Consider the following 19854-nt stretch of genomic DNA (forward strand, 5'->3'; position numbering starts at 1 on the left):
CTGCTGCCTCCGAGGGCGGACGCGGGTACCCGGGTCGGGCCTCCCGGGAGCCGAGCCCTGCGGGGGCAGGAGGCCGGGTCCGGATGCTGGGGCCCCGGCTCTGACGGCCGCCCTGCTGCTGGTCCAGCCCGGCCTCTCCGAGCTGAGAAGGCCCCGCGGGCCAAGCATCCCCCGTGGGGGCCGAGGGCGCGCCCCAGTGAGGACTGCCCGAGCCGGCCGCCCGCACCGCTGACCCCGGGCCAGCGGCCTTGACCTCACTGCCCACTGCGCGACCCACTGGCCCTCCTCCCACCCGGCTGCCTTCTCCCCACTCGGGGGCCACTCTTGACACTAGTCCCCTCGTCCCGCGCCGACCTCCCTGAAATACAGTCGTTTCACCACCGCCCTTTGCCTGCGGGTGCCGCCCGCAGCCAGTGCCCGAGCCTGGCCTGTGGGACTCGGGGGCGCCAGGTGCTCTGCGGCCCTGTGCCCCTGCGACCTTAGGGCTCGTCCTGCCCCATCGTGCCCCGGTCCCTGCAAAGGCACCACCTCCAAAGCCCAAGGCACATCCCCAGGTGTCCTCTCTCACGGCACCCTGGCCCTCTCCAACCTGAGCCTCCCATGGAGTCAGCCTCCTCCAAAGTACAAGCTCTTGACAGCTGCTCTGGGAGCTGACTGGGGATGACTGGGAAAGAGGAGGGGGGAGAGGGCTGGGAGGGAGGGGAGGAGAGGGGAGGGGAGGGGGGAGAGGGCTGGGAGGGAGGGGAGGGGAGGGGAGGGGTGGGGGGAGGGGAGGGGAGGGGGGAGGGGAGGGGCAATCCACTTGTTCACCAGCTATGCCAGGCCAGGGACTGCATCTGCTCAGCTCCCCCGTGTGTCTGCCCCCGAGGCACTCAGTCTCTGTGTGATCACTGTGTGGTGAATGAATGAATGAATGAATGAATGAATGAATGAATGAACGAATGAACAAACGAACAAATTTCACAGTCCTCCCAGATCCTGGAGAAGTCGGGGTTTTATTTCGTCCTACCTCCTGGGCCAAGTGTCCTCTTGTCTCGCTCCTTAGGGAAATCCGCTGAGGCGCCCGACGCCCAGGGGCCAGGGGCCTGCCGGCCTCTCCTCTGGGGGGCCTCGAGGTGTACACGCGAGCTGCAGCCTCGCCCCCACAGAAAGCAGCAGGGCCAGGCCGCGGAAAGAACATGGAACGTGAGGCCAGGGCTGGGGGGCCGTGGAAGGCCGTGGGACCGCGGGCGGGTGGCTGGCCCTCTCTGGTCTCTGTCTCATGAACTCACGGTTAGTGGCTGGGCCCGCGTGGCGCAGGTGAACGCGCTCTCTCTGACATCACCCGCGAGTCTGAAACAGCAGACGGGCTTCTGTGCTTCCTCCTTTCGGGCCCACTTTGAACGTAGCCCGCATGCGCCTGCCTCCTGTCAGCGTTGGTCGTGGGGACCCCGTCTGGAAAGCGGCTGTGGTAAAGGGCCCCGCGGGGGCTCTGGGTGCAGCAAGATCATCATTAAGGGGCTGGGGGGGCAGCCCAGGTGGCTCGGCGGTTTGGCACCACCTTCAGCCAGGGCGTGATTCTGGGGACTCGGGATCGAGTCCCATGTCGGGCTCCCTGCCTGGGGCCTGCTTCTCCCTCTGCCTGGGTCTCTGCCTCTCTCTGTCTCTCTCTCTCTCTGTCTCTCATGAATAAATAAATAAAATATTTTTTAAAAAGGGGGCCGAGCGGGGACTCCACTGCTCTCCCCACCCCGACCTAGGAAAGGCCAACAAAATCCCAGCCAACCCATAAACCCCAAACAGCTGTGGGTTTCAGGGAGGAGATGGGCGGGAAGCGCCCCCGAGTCCCCTTACCCCTAGGGGAGGCAGGCCCATCTCCCGGGAGAGACCCCAGGTCAGAGCAGGGCTGCCCCCTGGTGCCCCACGCCAGCCCACCGGCACACGCAGGCACCCCGGTTCACTTTGTGCAACTGGGGTCCTGGTCCGCGCAGCCAGGCCTCCCCTCGGGGGAGCGGGGACGCAGACACTCCCATCTTTGAAGTGGAGGCTGAGGTTTAGGACGCAGCGACTTGCCCGGGGTCCCCTGGCTTCTAAATCTGCAATGCTGCATCTCCCACTGCTGAGGGGGGGCATCCCTGCGTCAGGGGCTGCAATGGGAGATGTCGCCTGGTGCCACAGACAAGTCAGAGTTGTGTCCCTCTCTGGGTGGTGTGAGCTCTGGAGGGGAAACAGAAGACGCGGGGTGGGGGGTGGGGGGTTGTAGCCCGGAGCGGAAACCAGCAGTTTCATCCTCTGGGAACAGGGCTGTACCTTGTGACCAGGTGACACCCCCCCCAGCCACCTCTGATTGGCCCAGAGCAAGGTCCTCCTCGCGGTTGCTGAGCAGGTGTCTGCTTGTGTCAGTGTGACCCAGATAGGGGTCTTTCGCTCTCGCATGGCTCCTCGGGCCCCGAGACACACAGGAGGCGAACAAGGGCCCGGTGCACGCAGGCCACCTGGGCCCCTCTGTGGCTAAAAGCCTGGAAGTCTCAGCAAGCCTGAGCAGGGGACATGCAGTGAGCCACCTGTCACCAGAGATGCCAGGTGAGGAGCTCCTTCACCCCACACCCAGGGGCCCAAGGCTGGGGTGAGGTAGAGAGCTGAGTAGTGTCGCCCCCAAAACTCACATATACCCGGAACCTCAACACCGGAGCTTATTTGGAAATAGGGTCTTTGCAGACGTGTTTTTTATTCTTTTTTTTCTTAATATTTTATTTATTCAGGAGAGACACACAGAGAGAGGCAGAGACACAGGCAGAGGGAGAAGCAGGCTCCGTGCGGGGAGCCCAACGTGGACTCGAACCCAGGACCCCGGGGTCACGCCCTGGGCCCAAGGCAGACGCTCAACCGCTGAGCCCCCGGGCGTCCCTGCAGCCGTGTTAGACCTCAGACGAGGTCGCGCGGGGTCAGGGTGGGCCATGACTCCACGGCTGGTGTCGTTGGAAGACGACGGCACACAGGGGCGCCTGGGCGGCTCAGTCAGTGAAGCGTCCGACCCGGTTTCAGCTCAGGTTGTGATCTCGGAGTCCTGCGTCCGAGCCCCGCGTGGGGCTCTGCCCTCAGCATGGGGTCAGCTGGAGATTGTCACCCTCTGCGTCCCTCTGCTCGTGCCCCTCGCTCCTGTGAGCTCTCCCCTAAGTAAACAAACAACACGCCCGCACAGGCACCCACGCGGAGGGCAGAGCTCGGCCACAGGCCCCGGGATGCCCGGAGGCCCCGGGAGCCGGGAGCAGCAGGACAGACCCTCCCCTGGGGCCTGCCGAGGGAGCACGGCCCCGCCACAGCCAGATGTCAGGCTGCGGGCTCCAGAATGTAGGAGGATGAGTGGCCTCGGGGCACCCCGCTCGCGGTTCTTGCACACGGCGTCCGAGGACTCCCGGAGATGCGCACCCGTCACGGGTTGAACTGTGATCCCCGAAGAGACCTGTGGAAATTGCAGCCCCTGGTGCGTGTCGGAGAACGAGGTGTTGCCGGCCCTATTCCTGCAGGGGGGAGAACCCGTCCCAGGCCTCCCAGCCTCACAGGGGGATGTGGGGGTCACCGGCGCCCCCGGCATTCTGGGGCCTGCAAGAGCATCGCCCCCGTCTCGGCCCCATCTTCACGGGGCTTCCCCCGGCCTGACCCGGTCCACGTGTTCCAGTCTGTCACGTTGGATGAGGCCTCACTTGACCTTGAAAAATGTCTCCTTTGGTGACCCTATTTCCAGAGAAGGTGCCCTCGTGGGGCCCTGGGGGCTAGGACCCGAAAGGATCAACGGAGGTGAACGCAGTTCACTGGTCACACAGCACGCACGCAGGTGTGCGCCCACCCGGGGCACAGTCACGGCCCTCCAGCCCCCCATGGGGCCGGCAGCCTGACACCCAGTCCCCGCGCGTTCCACAGGGTCCCAGGGGGCTGCGGCCACCTGCAGGGGGGACCCGCTCGCTCTCGCCTCCCTAGACTCCTGCCCTCTTGCCCCCAATCTTCCCGTGGGGCCAAGACGGGTCATGACAGCGAAGTCCACGCAGCCGCCACGGGAGAACCCGGCCGCCCTCTCTGCAAAAATGAAAACAATGCCACTCATCTCTTTTCTTAAAAAAGTTATTTTTTTAATGTTGAAGTGTAGCGAACACATCCTTAGATGACGTTAACACGTTTGTGGATGTCGTCTTACGTTCTACGCCACTGTTAGCATTGTTAGGCGCGCAGGGAGGCCCCGCCCGGGCCTTGCAGGGCGGTCAGGCCCCGCGGACTGACGCCCGCCCCAGCCCCACCATCCCGCGGTGGCCGTTCCCACCCGGATCCCAGGCTCTGCCCTCCAGAAGGTGGGAGGGGAGACCCCTGCGGCTTACGACCCCGTGGTTCCTGGACGCGGCCGCCCACGCACACTTCTCACTTGGGCCTCAGTCTCTCAACTCCAGCCACATCCTGCGTCCTGACAGGTCACCCGGAGGCCGAGGCAGCCCACAGCCCTTCCTCCCTCCAGGCCTGGGTGCTGCTCCTCTTCCTGCTGTCACCAACGCCGCCTCCCCGCCCATCCCAGGGACAGGCCTGCCAGGTGTGGTGCAGCCCCCGGGCACAGCAGGCCCCTGCCCCTCGTTCCACTCCCCTCGCCTCTGCTGGGTGCCTTCCTGGGGCGGCCTCGACCCTGACCCCCGGGGGGGGCATCACCCCTGTCTCTGCAGGGCTTCCTCCGGCCTGTCTGCATCCACGTGTCCCTTTATAAGGATGCCCGTCATCACTCTGGGACCCCTCTGCTCCAGTGGGACCTCACCCCAACTAAGTACCCCTGCAGCGACCCCGACCCAAACACAGTCCTGGCCTGAGGTCTGGTGTCAGGACGTCCACACGTGCACCTGTGGGGAGGGGAACACACCACCAGCCACGCCACGCGCTCGGGCTGGGCCTGGTCCTCTTCGTTTCCGAACTGTGGACTAAGACTCACGCCCTCCCTCCCGTGTCCATGTGGAGTGTCTGCTCCGCCACCAACAGGGCCCCTCCAGCTGGGCTGCTGAGACCTTCCTGTTTCTACTCCGGCCACCTCTACTGTTACTTTTCCTTCATGGCAAGGGATGCTGGTTTCTCGTTTTCTGCACTTCCTTTTTCAAATTAAAACAGTGAAACGTTGAAAAAAAACAAGACAAAAACTAGTTGTTTTAAAAGAAAAGCACAAAAGAAACGCACCGTGGTGGATTGTGGACACGGCTGAGAGCAAGGCAGTGTGAGGGCAGGGGCGGCTGGGGGGCCAGGCCCACTGCAGGGCGCGTGGGCAGGGGTCGGGCCACGGGGGCGACATGCATGCAGGCGCCACTCACAGCCCCGCAGAGGCTCCGAGATGCAAAAGGACTGGAGTGTTTATTTCCAGGATCGGGTCCGCCCCACCACGGAGTAACCAAGGTGCCCGGGGCCGCGGGGGCTCAGGGTGAGTGTGGGTGAACGTGCGGGCGAATGTGCGGGCGGGGGGCCTCCCACACCTGCTCCATGGCCCTGCAGCCGGGTGGCGTCAGTGCTGGGGCCGCACACCAGGGGACTGGGGATGTGAAGGGACACCCGGGAGACCCAGGGCTCGGGGCTCCCATCCAGGAGGCTGCGACCTGCGGGGGCCGTGGCCACCCTTGGACGCCACACGGTGTTCAGTGCAAGTAGCCAAAGCAAGCGTGGCCGCAGTCGTGCCCGGGCTTCTGGCGAGGCCGGCGTTAGGCGTGGCAGTGTGACGGGGACGGCCAGCCAGGAGCCGGGGGCAGCGTTCAGGGCCCTGGGAAGCCCGGCCAGCAAGGGCTCGGGCCACCAGGTGTCCCCCGCCCGTCCACTCACAGGGCGCTGCCGAGGTGGCCGGGGACACTCCGGTCCTTCTGGCGTCTTGCTTAGGTTCCTCGTTAAGGCACAGATTTGTCACATCTTCGTTCCTTCTACAAAGCCATTCTCTGGAGAAACTCAGGCTCCTGCTTCGTGCAGCTCGAGCAACAGTGGGGTCAGAGGCTCCGAGGCGCGGCTGGGCCGTGGAGGCGCAGTCACACCCACTCTGCAGGTGCCACTGGTGTCCCCCGGTTTGCACCCCGCGGTCTGCACAGCAGGGAGAGCCCAGCGGCCCCGTCCTCCCCATGGGACCCGCCCCAGTGCTGGGATCTCCACAGAGGTCCACTCGAAGTTCCCAGGAGGAGAGCCGCTGCAGGTGGGCAGGCTGGAGGCAGGCTGGCCAACGGCCCTGCACAGTGGCCACGGAACCCAGAGCACGTGGGGCGGACAGACAGATGGACAGGGGCTCAGATCATGGTGCCCCGGCAGCTAAATGCCTCTGGCTGACCCCGTAGGCTGTTCACAAGGGCCCTCTAGCCCCAGGTGGGCAGACACACAGGAGGAGGAGGTCATGAGGGACCCAGCCAAGACCCCATCGCCCACAGGGACAGGAACAGGGGGAGAAGGCCCGAGGGCCACACCCCGGGACAGAACACGCGGGTGGACACGAGGCCAGTCGTCCTCAGAGCCATCAGCTCTGGAAGGCAGGCAGCTGGCCTGCTGCCACCTTCTCCCTGGGGAGGCCTTTGTCGGCCCTCAGATGGCCCGGGCAGGAGAGGGTGTGGATAGCATGACGACCGAACGTGACGTGTGGCAGGGGCATCCTCCTGCCAGGCAGCAGAGGCTGGACGGTTTCTGGGCGGCGCTTGCGAGGACCTCCCTCCCGAAGGTGAGATGAACACAAACACGGGTCCCCAAGTGCTCCTGGGCTCTGCTGCCCTGGCTGGGGGAGGAGAGGATGGCGACGGGGGCAGGTGGGCAGGCCGTGGGGCCACGCAGCCCCCCCTACGGCCACTGGCTGCCAGAAGCCGGGTAGCTGGGCACGGTGGGGTACTCGGGCAGGCTATTCCCTGAGAAGTTGTTGTACTGAGCCTCTCTGGACGGTGGGTTCCGCCAAACGCCCGTGTTCCACTCGGTCTGTGCCTTCTGGAAGCTTCCGCCCGCCCCCCGGTAGATCCTGTGTACCTGGAGGGGCAGAGGATGGGGAGGCAGAGAAAGAGGAAGACAAATTGAGCCAGAGTGCGTGTTGGGGAGGCCTCCTCAGGTTTGAGGCAGGGCCTCAGATGATTTACAGAAGCAAGAGAAACACCTCAGAGGACACGTTGGAAAACGCCCAGACGCTGCCAACAGGGCGGACGCGGGAGGCCCCACCCTCATCTATGGCCACGGTCCCCACTGCTGACCTGTGTGGCCACCGCCCGCCTGACGCTCCCGCCCTGCACCCCGCGCGTGGTCGTCTCCTGGGCAGAGAGCGCCGGGGGAACCGACTGCCCCCTGCACCTGGGGGCCACAGGCCAGTGCCGGAGATTCTAGAAAACTCAGCAAGTGAAAAACGGCCTTTAACTCAACACTCCTGATGACCAGCGAGGCTGCACACGGTCCCCGTGGCTCCACAGAGTCTTTCTTCTCCCGCGCGACTACTTAGGAAGTCTCCGTGTCTGCCCTTCCTCGGGGGGGGGGGGGGGGGGGGGGCGGTGGTGGGCACGAGCGCTGGCACAGCTCGTGTTGGGGGAACTGAGCGTGTCCTGTGGGTCACCCGGGGGAGGACCCTGGGAGCTCGAGCCTGGTGTCCCCGCCCCACCCCCAGGCCTCCGCCCTGAGCTCGTGGGCTTCACGTCCTCTCCGTGTAAGGCAGGGCCGCGGGGCTGACCGTGTGCTGAGCCCGCGGGGCTGACGTCCCGCACCTGGGGCCGGTCCCGGGGTCCACTCTCTGTTTTCAAAGCACACACCCTACTTGAATCCGCAAACCTTCCTACCACCCTAGGGTTTCAGGGCGCGTCTGTTCTCTAACTTAGAATGCTTGCCGCTCAACGGAAGTCCCTGTTGCAAAGAGCCGGCCCCTGCGCGGACTTCACCCCGGAGCTGTGTTTAGACTCACTCCCCCATGTCTCCGCGCACACGCGTGGTTAATGCCGGCCCCCGCCCCGCCCTCCGGCTGTCTACACAGCTGAAAGCATCACGGACGCACATGCAGGGGGAGTGGACGCTTCCATCTTCCCAGACCGCCAGGTGCAGTGGGGAGAAAGCCCATGTGAGCCAGGAAACGTGCTCTAACAGCCAGACTGTTGTGGCAAAAAGGCTAGAGACACTCGAGTCACGGCCGACCACACAGCCCGTGTGGGGGCACAGCGCTGGATCGATGCCCGCGTCCCCTCCCTTGCCCGTGGGGACCCCAGGCACGTCCACGGTGTCCACCTCCAGGGGGGCTCATGGCCACGCACCAGCTTCTCACGACGGCTGGACGAGCATTCCTGCTGCTGCCGTCTCCAAGCACCCAGAGCGGTGCCACCCACGGGAACTTTCTATGACAGGGGAGCCGGCCTACCAGCCCCACGCAGCCGGCAAGGATGTGAGTGGAGGCGGGTGCCCAGTGTAACTGCCCATGGTAGCAGGTGTCCAGCGGCGGGCCCAGCCGGGCAGCACAGAGCACACCCTGGGACACGCACGTCCTCGGGGCCGGGGCCGGGGTGCCCTCTAAGGCAGGTGTGCTCAGCAGCGGCCCACGCTACACGCTTCCCCGAGCCCGCCTTGTACAGATGAGCTCGTTCCCATTCGGTCTCTTGCTCCTGAAACGCGGATGAGACCAGCCCCCAGAACTTGGGAGGATCAGGTGACAGGCTGCCTGCGAACAGGCTAGAAGTCGCAGGATGCAGAGGACTCACCTTCACGATCACAATGGCCATCATGGCAGCGGACACGGAGAACAGGATGGCTGGAAAGATCATGACCACGGCGGCCCCGACGCTGGTCTGGAAGAACCCGATTGCTGACAGCCAACCACTGCAAGGGCCGAGAAAGAGCGTGGGTGCCAGCCCGGGTGCCAGCCGAGGGCCAGCACGTTCATATGCAAAGTGCTCCGACAAACGGACAAGAAAAAAATAAACCAGCAGCAGAAAACCAGCATTTCGTACGAAGACTTGCAGGGGCCAGTGAATACACAAAGCTCAAACCCAGCAATGAGGAAGAACGGGGGCCTAGGGGGCTCGGGGCTCCCCAGGAGCATCTGCCTTCCGCCCAGGGCGTGACCCCGGGGTCCCGGGATCGAGTCCCGCCTCGGGCTCCCTGCATTGAGCCTGCTTCTCCCTCTGCCTGTGTGTCTCTCATGAATACATAAAACCTTTAAAAGATGAAAGAACAGGGATCCCTGGGTGGCGCAGCGGTTTGGCGCCTGCCTTTGGCCCAGGGCGCGATCCTGGAGACCCGGGATCGAATCCCACATCGGGCTCCCGGTGCATGGAGCCTGCTTCTCCCTCTGTCTGTGTCTCTGCCTCTCTCTCTCTCTCTGTGTGTGACTATCATAAATAAATAAAAAAAAAATTAAAAAAAAAAAAAGATGAAAGAACAGGGTCTCCACGTTCCACTGTCACACAGGCGAGCACAGCACGTGTGAGGGGCCGAGAGCAGCCCTGCGCTGGCGGGCGTGTGCCCCTCCCGGTCAGGAGCAGTGGCCGTTACCTACAAAACCGCCAGGTGCTCATTTCTTGCTCCCAGGCCGCCTCCTCCTGAGAACGAACGCCGCAGGATCACACGTAACCACGAGCACGTTCACCGGCTGGAGACCACACGGACATGCAGCGTGCCGCGGCCCCTCAGGGGACCGCTGACGTGGTGTCGGGGAAGCGACCGGGGGGGGGGGGGGGGTCGGCACGGCAAGGCCCTGCGACACCACACTCGGGCCAACACCCACACTTGCCTCTTACAGCGAGAGATGGGGAGCAACCCTGCTGGAGATTTTTTTTTTTAATTTTTATTTATTTATGATAGTTACACACAGAGAGAGAGAGGCAGAGACACAGGCCGAGGGAGAAGCAGGCTCCATGCACCGGGAGCCCGACATGGGATTCGATCCCGGGTCTCCGGGATCGCGCCCTGGGCCAAAGGCAGGCGCTAAACCGCTGCACCACCCAGGGTTCCCTATTTATTCATTTATTTTTAAGATTTTATTTATTTATTAGAGACACAGGGAGAGGGAGAAGCAGGCTCCATGCAGGGAGCCGACGTGGGACTCGATCCCGGGTCTCCAGGATCACGCCCTGGGCTGAGGGCGGCGCTAAACTGCTGAGCCACCCGGGCTGCCCTGGAGATTTTATTTTTCTGGACGGATAACCCCCCCCCCCCCACACACACACACACGGCTGGAGCCTCAGGGACGGAGAAGCACGTAAAGCGACCAGGAAACGGACGCTGGCTCGCTACCTTTAACTTAACCATGCGCCGTGTTCGGGCTTCACCGCAGTCCCCTGGAGTCCCCGTGTCCCACTGGTCACACGCGCACTTGCCCCTGCAGCCCCCGCTCCCAGGAGCGTCACCCCCGAGGAGCCGAAGGCTGCATCCAGCCACCCCCAGCACCCACGAGGCAGGGCCCCGCCCCTCTGGAGGCTGCCCGTGCTGGTCTGCGAGCTGCTCGAGCCTCCGGGACCAGCGCGACTGGCGTGCAGTCAGCACACGTGGGTTCCCCGCAGGCACGTTCAGGAGACCACGCACCACGCTCTGAACGAGGCAGGCTGCGTGGCCCCGTCATCCACGTGCACAACATAGGGGCAACCAGAGGAGCCCCTGGGCCCCAGGCTCACACTGTGCTGGCCGCTGGGGACACACCTGCTGCCCGTCCCCACTCAGCCCGGGGCAGCTGGAAGAGCTGCTGGGAGGGAGCCTTAGCCGGGCCAGGAGAGTGTGTGCGAGCCCGGTGGGGAAGCAGGTGCAAGCAACGGGAGCACCTGCAGGCAGGGCCGGGCTGGGGGAACAGGTGCGGGCAGAGGTGGGCGGCTGGAGGGCTCAGGCGGGGGCTGGGTGGTCAGAGGCTCCTGGGAGGGGAGGAAGCGCTGGCTCTGCTGGGGAGCGTCACTCTCGGGACTACTATCCTCCCAAAAGGTCTGGGGCACTGAGAAGAGGGGCCGAGCGGGCAGGGGCCCTGGCCTGAGGTTTGAGGTCTCTGGGGAGAGTGCATGCACCCACAGGCAGGGGTGGGGGCTGGGGAGCCTGCTCCATAGCACCAGCCTCCCAGCAGGACCAGGACCGAGAAGAGTGTCCTTCACCACCCAGCATGACCACACTCAGGCTCTAGGGATGACCAACCGGCCTCCGTCAGCTACAGCTGCCTGAGTGACCGGGCTTGCTGCGTACCAGCCGTGTCACCAAGAGGCCAAGGCATCAGCAGTGGGGAGCAAGGAGGATGGAGAGAGACCTGGAGATGGAGGGCAGGGGTGAGGAGGGGGTGGGTTTGCCAGGTGCTCCCCTGAGCTGCTCAGGCAGGAGCCTGCGGGCTGGAACCACACAGAGGACAACGGGGTATGTGAAAGGGCAGCGCAGACACGGGATGTGGGGAGTCCAGCAACCCCCAGGTCAGCACAGCTGTTGCATCACCAAGCAATCCCACAGCCGGGCGCACACTCAAGATGCGGACATACGTGTCACAGCTGCCCTGCTGATGGGAGCAACACCTATAGATACCCCAAAGCCTACTGGCAAGTGGACAGAAGCACACAGTGTGTCCCCTGCACACGGGCACGTCCCTGGGCCACATGAGCAGGAGCGAGGCACCCACATGCCACCCCTGGGACAGACACCCAGCCCCCAACATTCGAGGAGGGCCCACAGGGTGTGAGTCCATGTGTGTGACACGTCCAGGATGGGCTCGTCCATGCACGGGGAGGGGGCTCAGGGGCGGGGGGGACTGGGCAGGGGTGTGTATGACGGCTGATGGGGGTAGATCGTTCTGGTGGGGACAGAACATTCCTGAATTAAACAAAAGTAATGTCTGCACGACCTTCGGGATGTACTAAGACCACTGAACTGTTCACTTCAGAAGAGGGACTATCTGGGGCACCTGGGGGACTCTGTTAGTGAGGCATCTGCCTTCTGCTCAGGCCATCGTGATCCCGGGGTCCTGGGATCGAGTCCTGCACTGGGCTCCCTGCTCAGGGGAGGGCCTGCTTCTCCCTCAGACTGTCCCTTTCGCTCGTGCTTGCACGCGCTCCCTCTCTCAAATAAGTAAACCAATGAATCTTTAAGAGAAATAAAACCAAGGAGTGAACTTCTGGTCTGTGGTACACATCTCACTAAAACCATTATCCTAAAAACTGACCTGCGGGAAAGCACAGGACCATGAAACCTCCTCCTTCAGTAAACCCACTGGAAAGGAGGGCGGAGCGCAAAGACTGGCGAGAGCTTCAGAGAGAATCCAACGCACAGAGGCACGCACGCCCACCTGGGGTCGCATCTGGACAAACTACTAAAGCAAGCACCTGTCCTGTGTGCACCTTCCTGAAAACCGGGGCACCCCACCCCAGGCTCACCCCAGGCCCCAGAGCCTCCTGTTCTCTGCCCCTCCCTCCAGGGTCCTGCCCTCGAGGCTCAAGGAGCAATCAGAGCATTTGCTGGAGGGTCAGGAGGAGGGGTGGAGGCAGCTCAGTGGTCCATCCTGCTGGAAGAACTGGACACGCTCCAAGTAAGCAGGTCTTGGTGGGCACAGATGCCTGGCGCGCAGACCCAAGAGCCCCAAAGAAAGGGGGTGCCAGAGCGTACCTTAGCCTCTACCAAGAAACCCTCTTTCAGCTTCCCCTGCTCCTTCGGGGAGATGGTTCCACCTCTCTCAACCTCTGGCAGGTAATGAAGAAGAAAATGCACCTGCTGCTCCCGGAGGGATTGTCCGCAGGCTGCACAACTGAGTATCATCGTAAACCACTCAAAAAAGATCACTTCAAAGCAAATTATAATTTTATAACTTTTTAAAAAGCTCTTTAAAACTTGAAGTAGGCCCCATGCCCAACGTGGGGCTGGAACTCATGGCCTCAGTGAGATGAAGAGTTGCATGCTCCCCCCGCTGACCAGCCAGGTGCCCCTGAAGAACCCACTTAAAAAGCCAGAATTTAAGCAAGCGGAGAGTACCAAGGGATGGAGCTCGGGTTCTCGGGTGTGATGCAGCATCACAGACTCATAGATACACATACAAACGTAGGATTCTTTCCTGTGTCTGGAAGGTTCTCTCCCTTTACGGGCTCACAGGGAAGCATTTACGGAGTGGATGCACATCTGGAGTGTGTGGGGAGTGACAGGGCCTCAGGACTCGGGGCTGGCTGGGTGCCAGGGATGGCACACGGGCCCCCGAGAGCATCCCCTCAGAGGATGAGCCTGTGCCCCAGGAAGAAGGCCGAGGACAGGGACCAGGCACAGCAGCTGCCGTCTATGCAGCCCCGGGAAGGGGGCCTGGAGCCCAGCAGCCCCCAGGATCCGGGAGGGCGGGAGACTCGGGCCTGGGCTTCCAAAAAGATGTGGTCTGGCAGAGCAGCACCCTGGGGGCCACCCCCTGCACCGGCTCCCTGCGCTGGACCCCCTGCGCCGGACCCCCTGCACCGGCCTGGGCGGCCCTGGGGCGGGGAGGAATCTCATCCAACCACGGGAACAAGCCAGAGCCGGAAGGGGCCGCCCCCACGCTGCCCCACCCCGCCCCCAGCGACAGACTGGGAGCACGGGGAGCCTGTGCGCGACCAGATGGGCCTGGAGCCGCCACCGCAGGGTCTCTGTCCTTGGGTCCTCCTCCTTTCTCAGAACCGGAAGACACTTTGGAGCAGCTCTCTGCCCAAGCTCACCAGCCGGGTGGTCATCTGTCCCCTGCCCCATGTGGCCCGCACTCAGGCAGGGAAGGGAAACTCTGGAAGTCCCCTTTCTACGGGCCTTCGTGCCTGCCCAGGGTGGAAACCAGGGTGGGGGGGCACTGAGCACGAGCGCTGGCACGGAGGGCCCGAGACCCCTCCCCAGACGCCCTCTGCCACGTCTGGAACTGGACGCCCAGCTCCCGCCACCTCGCAGGCTGAGCCGTCTGTGCAGACACGGGGTTCGTGCTGAGCACCTGCTGCCCTCCTGAGCCTGGGGTCCCGGCCGAGCCGGGCAGAGGGCCCCCCGAGACCGACCCCCGCAGAGAAGCTGGGCGCGGGTCTCTGCCAGCCCCGAGACCACACCTCACACACATACTCATGGCTCGTGTTGGGGGAACTGAGCGTGTCCTGCGGGTCACCCGGGGGAGGACCCTGGGAGCTCGAACCTGGCGGCCCCACCCCGCCCCCCAGGCCTCCGCCCTGAACTCGTGTGCTTCACGTCCTCTCCGCGTAAGGCCGAGCCATGGGGCTGAGTGTGTGCTGAGCCCCGGGCCCCCGGCACGTCCCGCACCTGGGATCCCAAAACAGCCCCTCCCTGGCTCTCCAGACCCAGATGTGGGAGGGCATCAACCGAGAAGAACCCCAACACCGAGGGTCCACACAGAGCTCATCTGCTCACCAGGAAGACTTGGGGGAGGCTCTTCTGGAAACAATCCCAGATTAGAGCAGAAGGTGACTCCTAGATCTTTAAGGGATCAAAAGACACAGGAGCAGGTGGACGACAGGAAGGAGCTGAGGAGCAGGCTCGGGAAGCCATCAAAACCCCACAAGATGCCAACTGAGAGGCCACACAGGGCCCACCTGAGCACACACAGAGGACTCCGCACCAAAGCAGGGCACCCTCAGACAGCCTCAGGTGTCACCCATGGGACACGACGCCAACGACGACCTGCAGCCAGCCAGGAGCCCTGCAAGCACCCACATCCTCATCCTGGGACCTGGGAGGTATCTCCTCCCGCAGCAGAGGGAACCTCGTTCAAGACCCCAGGGTGGGGATGACTCTGGGTTCCCAGGGGGTCCCCTCGAGAGGAAGGCAGGGGAGGGCAGCCTCAGACGGGCAGACCCCATGCTGGTGGCGAGGGTGGAGGAGGGGCCGCAGGCCGGGGCGGGGGCATCTCTGGAAGGTGAGGGACAGGAGGAGCTCTCCCTGGGTCCCCAGGGGGACCAGCCCTGCCCACACCCAAGTTTTAGCTTCATGAAGGTCACATCAGATTCCTGAGCCCGGAAGCAGGAAATAAGTCTGCTTGTTGTAACTTGTGACGACAGCCACGCCACTGGGTACAACACCTTCAACACAGATAAGACTGGCTCGCTGTCCACAGGGGGGTCACTGTCCTGGGGAGGCCTCCCGCTGTCCGCTGACCGCTCCTCCCGGACACACCGCAGGGGCACACCTCCCAGCCTCCTGGGGGCCCGTGAGCACGTCCCAGGCAGGACCCAGCCCCAGCCCTGCCCGCGCCGCCCTGAGTGCTCAGAGGCCAGGGCAGCACACGCCCCGCGTCTCACGCCCCGCGTCTCACGCCCCAGGCGGCTCGGGCTCTTCCCGCCCCACAGCGAACACGCGGCACGCCCGGGCTCCGCGGCCTGGCTCACCATGCGCCCCATCCCGAGAAGCCGATCGCCTGGATGACGGTCAGGACAAACTGCGCTCCGAAGATGAAGAAGAACGCCATGAAGTTGAAGGAGCTGTCGGCTCTGGAGAGGAGAGGGGACGGCCGTCACCGCCGCCCTCGCACACGGCAGGGCCCGCGGGGGTCTGCGCCCTCCCCAGCAGCACCCCATGTGCGCTCGGACGGGGCCTGGGCTCTGCGGGGCCGAGATGCTGGAAACCCGCTGCACCCTGACACGCTCCCGGTTGCAGAGGGACCAGAGCGATCTCAGTACGAGCGGCTGACGCTCCCGTGGTTGCGGGGGGTTAACCGGGGAGAAGGTGCGTCGGCAGACCGAGGACGCTCTGCACACTCCCGGAGGACGGGGACCGCTCCTCTGCCCCGGCGGCCTCCAGCTCACTGAAGGACGACAGGGCCCTGGAGGTGGAGGCGGGAAGGGGCAGGGCAGCTCCCAGGCAGTCCGCACACCCCTGTGTTCCTGCTGAGGCGGCCTGAGCCGGCCCGGGGCCCGGAGAACAGCCCCTCCCGGCCTCCGCACACACGCGCGTTTCCAGCTCTCGTCAAGGAAGGCCCCTCAGGGACGCTTCCCACGGACTCAGAGCCTGGGACTCGGACCACGTAGGGGCAAGCACGGCAGCTCCGGAGCAATGGGCTCAGGGCGGCCAGTGTCCACAGAAGCCACGGGCTGCCAACAACCCAGGGTGGGTACACGCAGCGTGTCCACCACACACGGGAGCATCGCTTGACCGGGAATAGGAGTGAGGAGCCCAGGACGCTCAGGGAGGGAACCAGACACAGGAAGCCCCACGGGGTGCGAGTCCACGTGTGCGACATGTCCAGGACGGGCTCATCCACGAATGGGGAGGGGGATCGGGGGGGCCGGGAGAGGGGGAGTGACAGCTGATGGGGACGGGGTTGCCTCAGCGGGGAGAGAAATGTTCTGGAACTACACGGAAGTGATAGCTCCACGACGCCGTGAAAGCACCGAACACTGAAACGGGAAGTCAGCTAACACGTGAAGCGTCCCTCAGTTTAGTCACCAGAAGGCAACACAGGCCACAGCTGGCTGCAGTCTGCGGACCCGGGGTAGAAGCCGTCCCGCAAGCAGGACGGGAGAAAGGTTCCTGTACCCGCGCCAGGCGACAGGCTCGTGTCCTGAGCACAAGGTCAGGCGTCCTGGCTCGCCCCGGAGCACCAGCCGCTCCCCGAGGCCCCGCAGACGCACAGCCCCGCGCCGACTCACCGGAAGGCCTTGTACGCGGGCCGGAACCAGCACACGTAGCCACAGGGAGAGAAGAGCAGCAGCCAGACCAAGGCCAGGCCAAAGTTGGCTCCCGAGCCGCCGCCGATCCACCAGGCCAGGCAGGCAATGAGGTTGACCCCCAGGGTGGCACAGTAGACTGGGGAGGGGGGCGAGGAGGGTGAGGGGGCGCCGGGCAGCGGGCCAGGACCCCCCACCCACGGAGAGCTGGGCCGCGGCTCTGGTCAGCACGAACGTCTCGGGGCCGGGGGGCTCAGGGGACATCACTTGGTTAGAAAGGCAAGGTTGGGCCCAAAATTTGGGTTCACGGGGGCCGGGGCCGCTCCGCGGTCTGGGCTGTCCCGGGCTGGGGTCAGAGACGGGAGGCCCCGCCCGCCCCGCCCGCGGGCTCACACAGCCACAGCCGGTAGATCCTCTTCACCAGGAGCTGGTGCTCGATGGGTATCTCGTCGGAGAAGTTCTGGTAGAAGCAGGGCTTCAGGGGGATGAACTTGGGCAGCGGCGGGAAGTTGTTCTCCTTTTCTGCAGGGACAGAAAACACCAGGAACGAGACCAGGCGGGGGGCCTCAGCGACAGCCCCAAACGCGTCCCTCCCCAGAACCTGTGGACGCGTCACCTCCCGCAGCACATGGGACCTCGTCCAAGGCCCCGCGGTGGGGGTGACCCTGGGTTCCCGGCATCCTCACCAGCTCCTCCCGAGAGGGGGGGAGCCCCAGAGACGGACAGGCCCCGTGCTGCTGGCAGTGAGGACGGAGGAGGGGCCGCGGGCCGGGAGGGGGCGCCTCTGGACGGGACAAGGCTGGAGGGGTCTCCCTGGGGCCCCGGGGGGGCGGAACCAGCCGTGCCCGCACCTGGGTTTGAGGACCCCTGACTTCACAACATGGAATGATAAACGTGGTTTAAATTTTTTTTTGTAATTTATTTATGATAGTCACAGAGAGAGAGAGAGAGGGGCAGAGACACAGGCCGAGGGAGAAGCAGGCTCCATGCACCGGGAGCCCGATGTGGGATTCGATCCCGGGACTCCAGGATCGCGCCCTGGGCCAAAGGCAGGCGCCAAACCGCTGCGCCACCCAGGGATCCCATAAACGTGGTTTAAATCATGACACTGTGCTGACTCCTAAGAACAGGCAGGGAGGCCACGTAGACTCGCGGCAGCGCCCAGACACCGTTAAGTCCGCCTCCAGGGAAGGTTCCGCACTCTGGGCGCACGACCTTCCTGGGGCAGCTCTAAGGCACGGCCACCAACCACAGAGATTTATTCTCTCCCCGTCCCGGAGCCCAGAAGTCTGAGGTCGAGGTGTGGCGGGGCCGCGCGTCCTCTGGGGCTCCAGCGGAGGGTCCTTCCTGCCTCTCCCAGCTCCTGGGGCCTGGGGGACCCTCGGCCTGTGGCCGCCTCGCTCTGGTGCCTGCCTCGGTGACACGAGGCCACCTCCCCTGTGCGTCTAAGAATACCTATCACTGGGTCCTAGGCTCCACTGTGGCCTCCAGTCTACTAGTCACACACGCGACTCTGCTTCCAACTAAGACCCCGTTTCACAGGCCCAGGGGTCGGGACTGGAGACCTGCTTCGGCCTGTAACACAGTCACTGGTCAGCGCCGCCCCTCAGCCTTTCAACATCACCCTGTGGCTGGGCACGTCTCAGGAGCACCTCGGGGGCTCATTCATGAACAAAAGCAGCCAGCCATTGGGATCCCTGGGTGGCGCAGCGGTTTGGCGCCCGCCTTTGGCCCAGGGCGCGATCCTGGAGACCCGGGATCGAATCCCACGTCGGGCTCCCGGTGCATGGAGCCTGCTTCTCTCTCTGCCTCTCTCTCTCCATGTCTATCATAAATAAATAAATCTTTAAAAAAAATAAATAAATAAAAAAGCAGCCAGCCATGGCCTTGAGGGGCTGCCCTTCTGGCCGGGGGAGAGCGACAATCCCAGTGAATGAGTGTGTGTGCAGACGCTGCGGCGGGCGGGGGCTGACAGGGATGTGTGTGCTGGGGTGCTGGCTGGCTGCCCTCTAAGAGGAGAGGCAGGGTGCCCGGGTGGCTCGGGTGGGTAAGCACCGGACTTTCCATCTCAGCTCAGGTCTCGATCTCACAGTCGTGAGGTTGTGAGACTGAGCCCTGCACTGGGGCTCCGTGCCGGGTGTGCCGCCTACTTAAAAGATTAAGGCAGGGACGCTCGGGTGGCTCAGCAGTTGAGCGTCTGCCTTCAGCCCAGTGGGTGATCCTGGGGTCCTGGGATGGAGTCCGCACTGGGCTCCCTGCAGGGAGCCTGCTCCTCCTCCTCTGCCTGTGACTCTGCCTCTCATAAGTAAATAAATGAAATACTTAAAAAAGCACATACATACAAGACAGTAGCCAAATTAGGCCTCGCTGAAAAAGATGGTCTTTGAATAAAGACTCCAGAAAGTGAAGGAGAGCCCAGTGGGTTCTGGGGGAGGGCGGCGGTGAGAATGCCAGCTGACCGAGAGTGGGCCGGAGGGGTGGCCAGATGGACACAGACCTCCCCTTACTGACCCCGGAGAGGCCTCAGGCATTTACCAAGTGACACAGGAAGCCACGGCCTGTCCCGAGCGTGAGCAAAGAGGGGCTTCGATCCCACCTGAGCCTCTGCAGTCAGACGTGGGAGCAGGGCCTCCCCACACGGAATCACAGTCCACGCCCCGGTCACTGGCTCCCGTCCAAGGTCCCGACAGGGATCCCACCTGGCCACCAGCACCCCCTCCAGGGCCCACGTCATTTTACCTGCAGCCTCCACCCCATTCTGAGCAGTACGAGGCGGGCAAACCTGAGAGTGAGTGGTGCCTGACGCGTGTAGGTGTGAACCCAGATGCCCAAACCTCACACCCTACGGAAGTCCACGACCAGATGGGCCTGAGGCAGAAGGCCTGGCCGTGGAACCTGGCACTGCCCCGTCATCTGGCTCAGAACTAGGAAGCGACCCGACACCCCTCGTGGGGAGAGTGGTGTGCGCCCCCGGGGAGGAGCAGGGCATTAGGGCCCGACCACCAGGGGACACTCCCAGGGGAACCGAGAAGCCGGGTCCCCTGCTGCAAGGCCTCTGGGCGAGACTCACCAGACATTTCCGCTTGACAGCTGGGCGGGGCAGAAGGCTGCAGCCACCTGGAGGGGAGACAGCCACAGTCAGGAGGTCCCCAAGGCCGCTGCGGGGCCCCGATACCACAGCCACAGTCCTCACCTCCAGGCCACCCCCGGAGGTGTGTGTGCTCTGCTCCCAAGCCATCGCCACCTGCCCCCAGCCCCGGGCAGCTCCTGTGCCAGCAGGAGAGCCTCAGGCTGTTGCCCCCTCACACGCTGGGCC

At 64.0% G+C, this 19854-nt stretch overlaps 1 protein-coding gene and 2 long non-coding RNA genes across 13 annotated transcripts in view; 1 reads left to right on the top strand and 2 right to left on the bottom strand.

Moving 5' to 3' along the window:
• The first annotated feature begins 5 nt into the window (after nt 1–5).
• On the top strand, nt 6–5298 carry LOC140611159 (uncharacterized). Of its 3 annotated transcripts, none has more exons than XR_012012484.1 (4): nt 6–621; nt 1046–1450; nt 2282–2562; nt 2742–5298. It is a non-coding gene; the product is annotated as an uncharacterized lncRNA (long non-coding RNA). The 3 variants fall into 3 exon arrangements; XR_012012485.1 differs by having other exon boundaries at nt 2317–2562; XR_012012486.1 differs by having other exon boundaries at nt 6–554.
• SCAMP4 (secretory carrier membrane protein 4) overlaps nt 4085–19854 on the bottom strand; it is a 28153-nt gene continuing 12383 nt past the window's right edge. For 7 of the 9 annotated variants that reach the window (XM_072788009.1, XM_072788008.1, XM_072788002.1 and 4 more), the window contains exons 2-7: nt 19609–19655; nt 16932–17060; nt 16521–16677; nt 15261–15362; nt 8676–8793; nt 4085–6978 (exon numbers count right to left, since the gene is read on the bottom strand). In XM_072788009.1, the coding sequence (XP_072644110.1) occupies nt 6799–6978; nt 8676–8793; nt 15261–15362; nt 16521–16677; nt 16932–17060; nt 19609–19615 (693 nt within the window). In that variant the 5' untranslated portion in view covers nt 19616–19655 and the 3' untranslated portion in view covers nt 4085–6798. The remainder of the gene's footprint in view (nt 6979–8675; nt 8794–15260; nt 15363–16520; nt 16678–16931; nt 17061–19608; nt 19656–19854) is intronic. The other 2 variants (XR_012012483.1, XM_072788010.1) reach the window with 2 other exon arrangements.
• LOC140611163 (uncharacterized) lies at nt 9736–15254 on the bottom strand. The gene is made up of 2 exons (XR_012012491.1): nt 12538–15254; nt 9736–12241 (listed from the first exon to the last, which is right to left on the bottom strand). It is a non-coding gene; the product is annotated as an uncharacterized lncRNA (long non-coding RNA).

This window comes from Canis lupus, chromosome 19 (assembly GCF_048164855.1).
Source record: "Canis lupus baileyi chromosome 19, mCanLup2.hap1, whole genome shotgun sequence".
In the NCBI taxonomy this organism is placed as follows: Eukaryota; Metazoa; Chordata; class Mammalia; order Carnivora; family Canidae; genus Canis; species Canis lupus.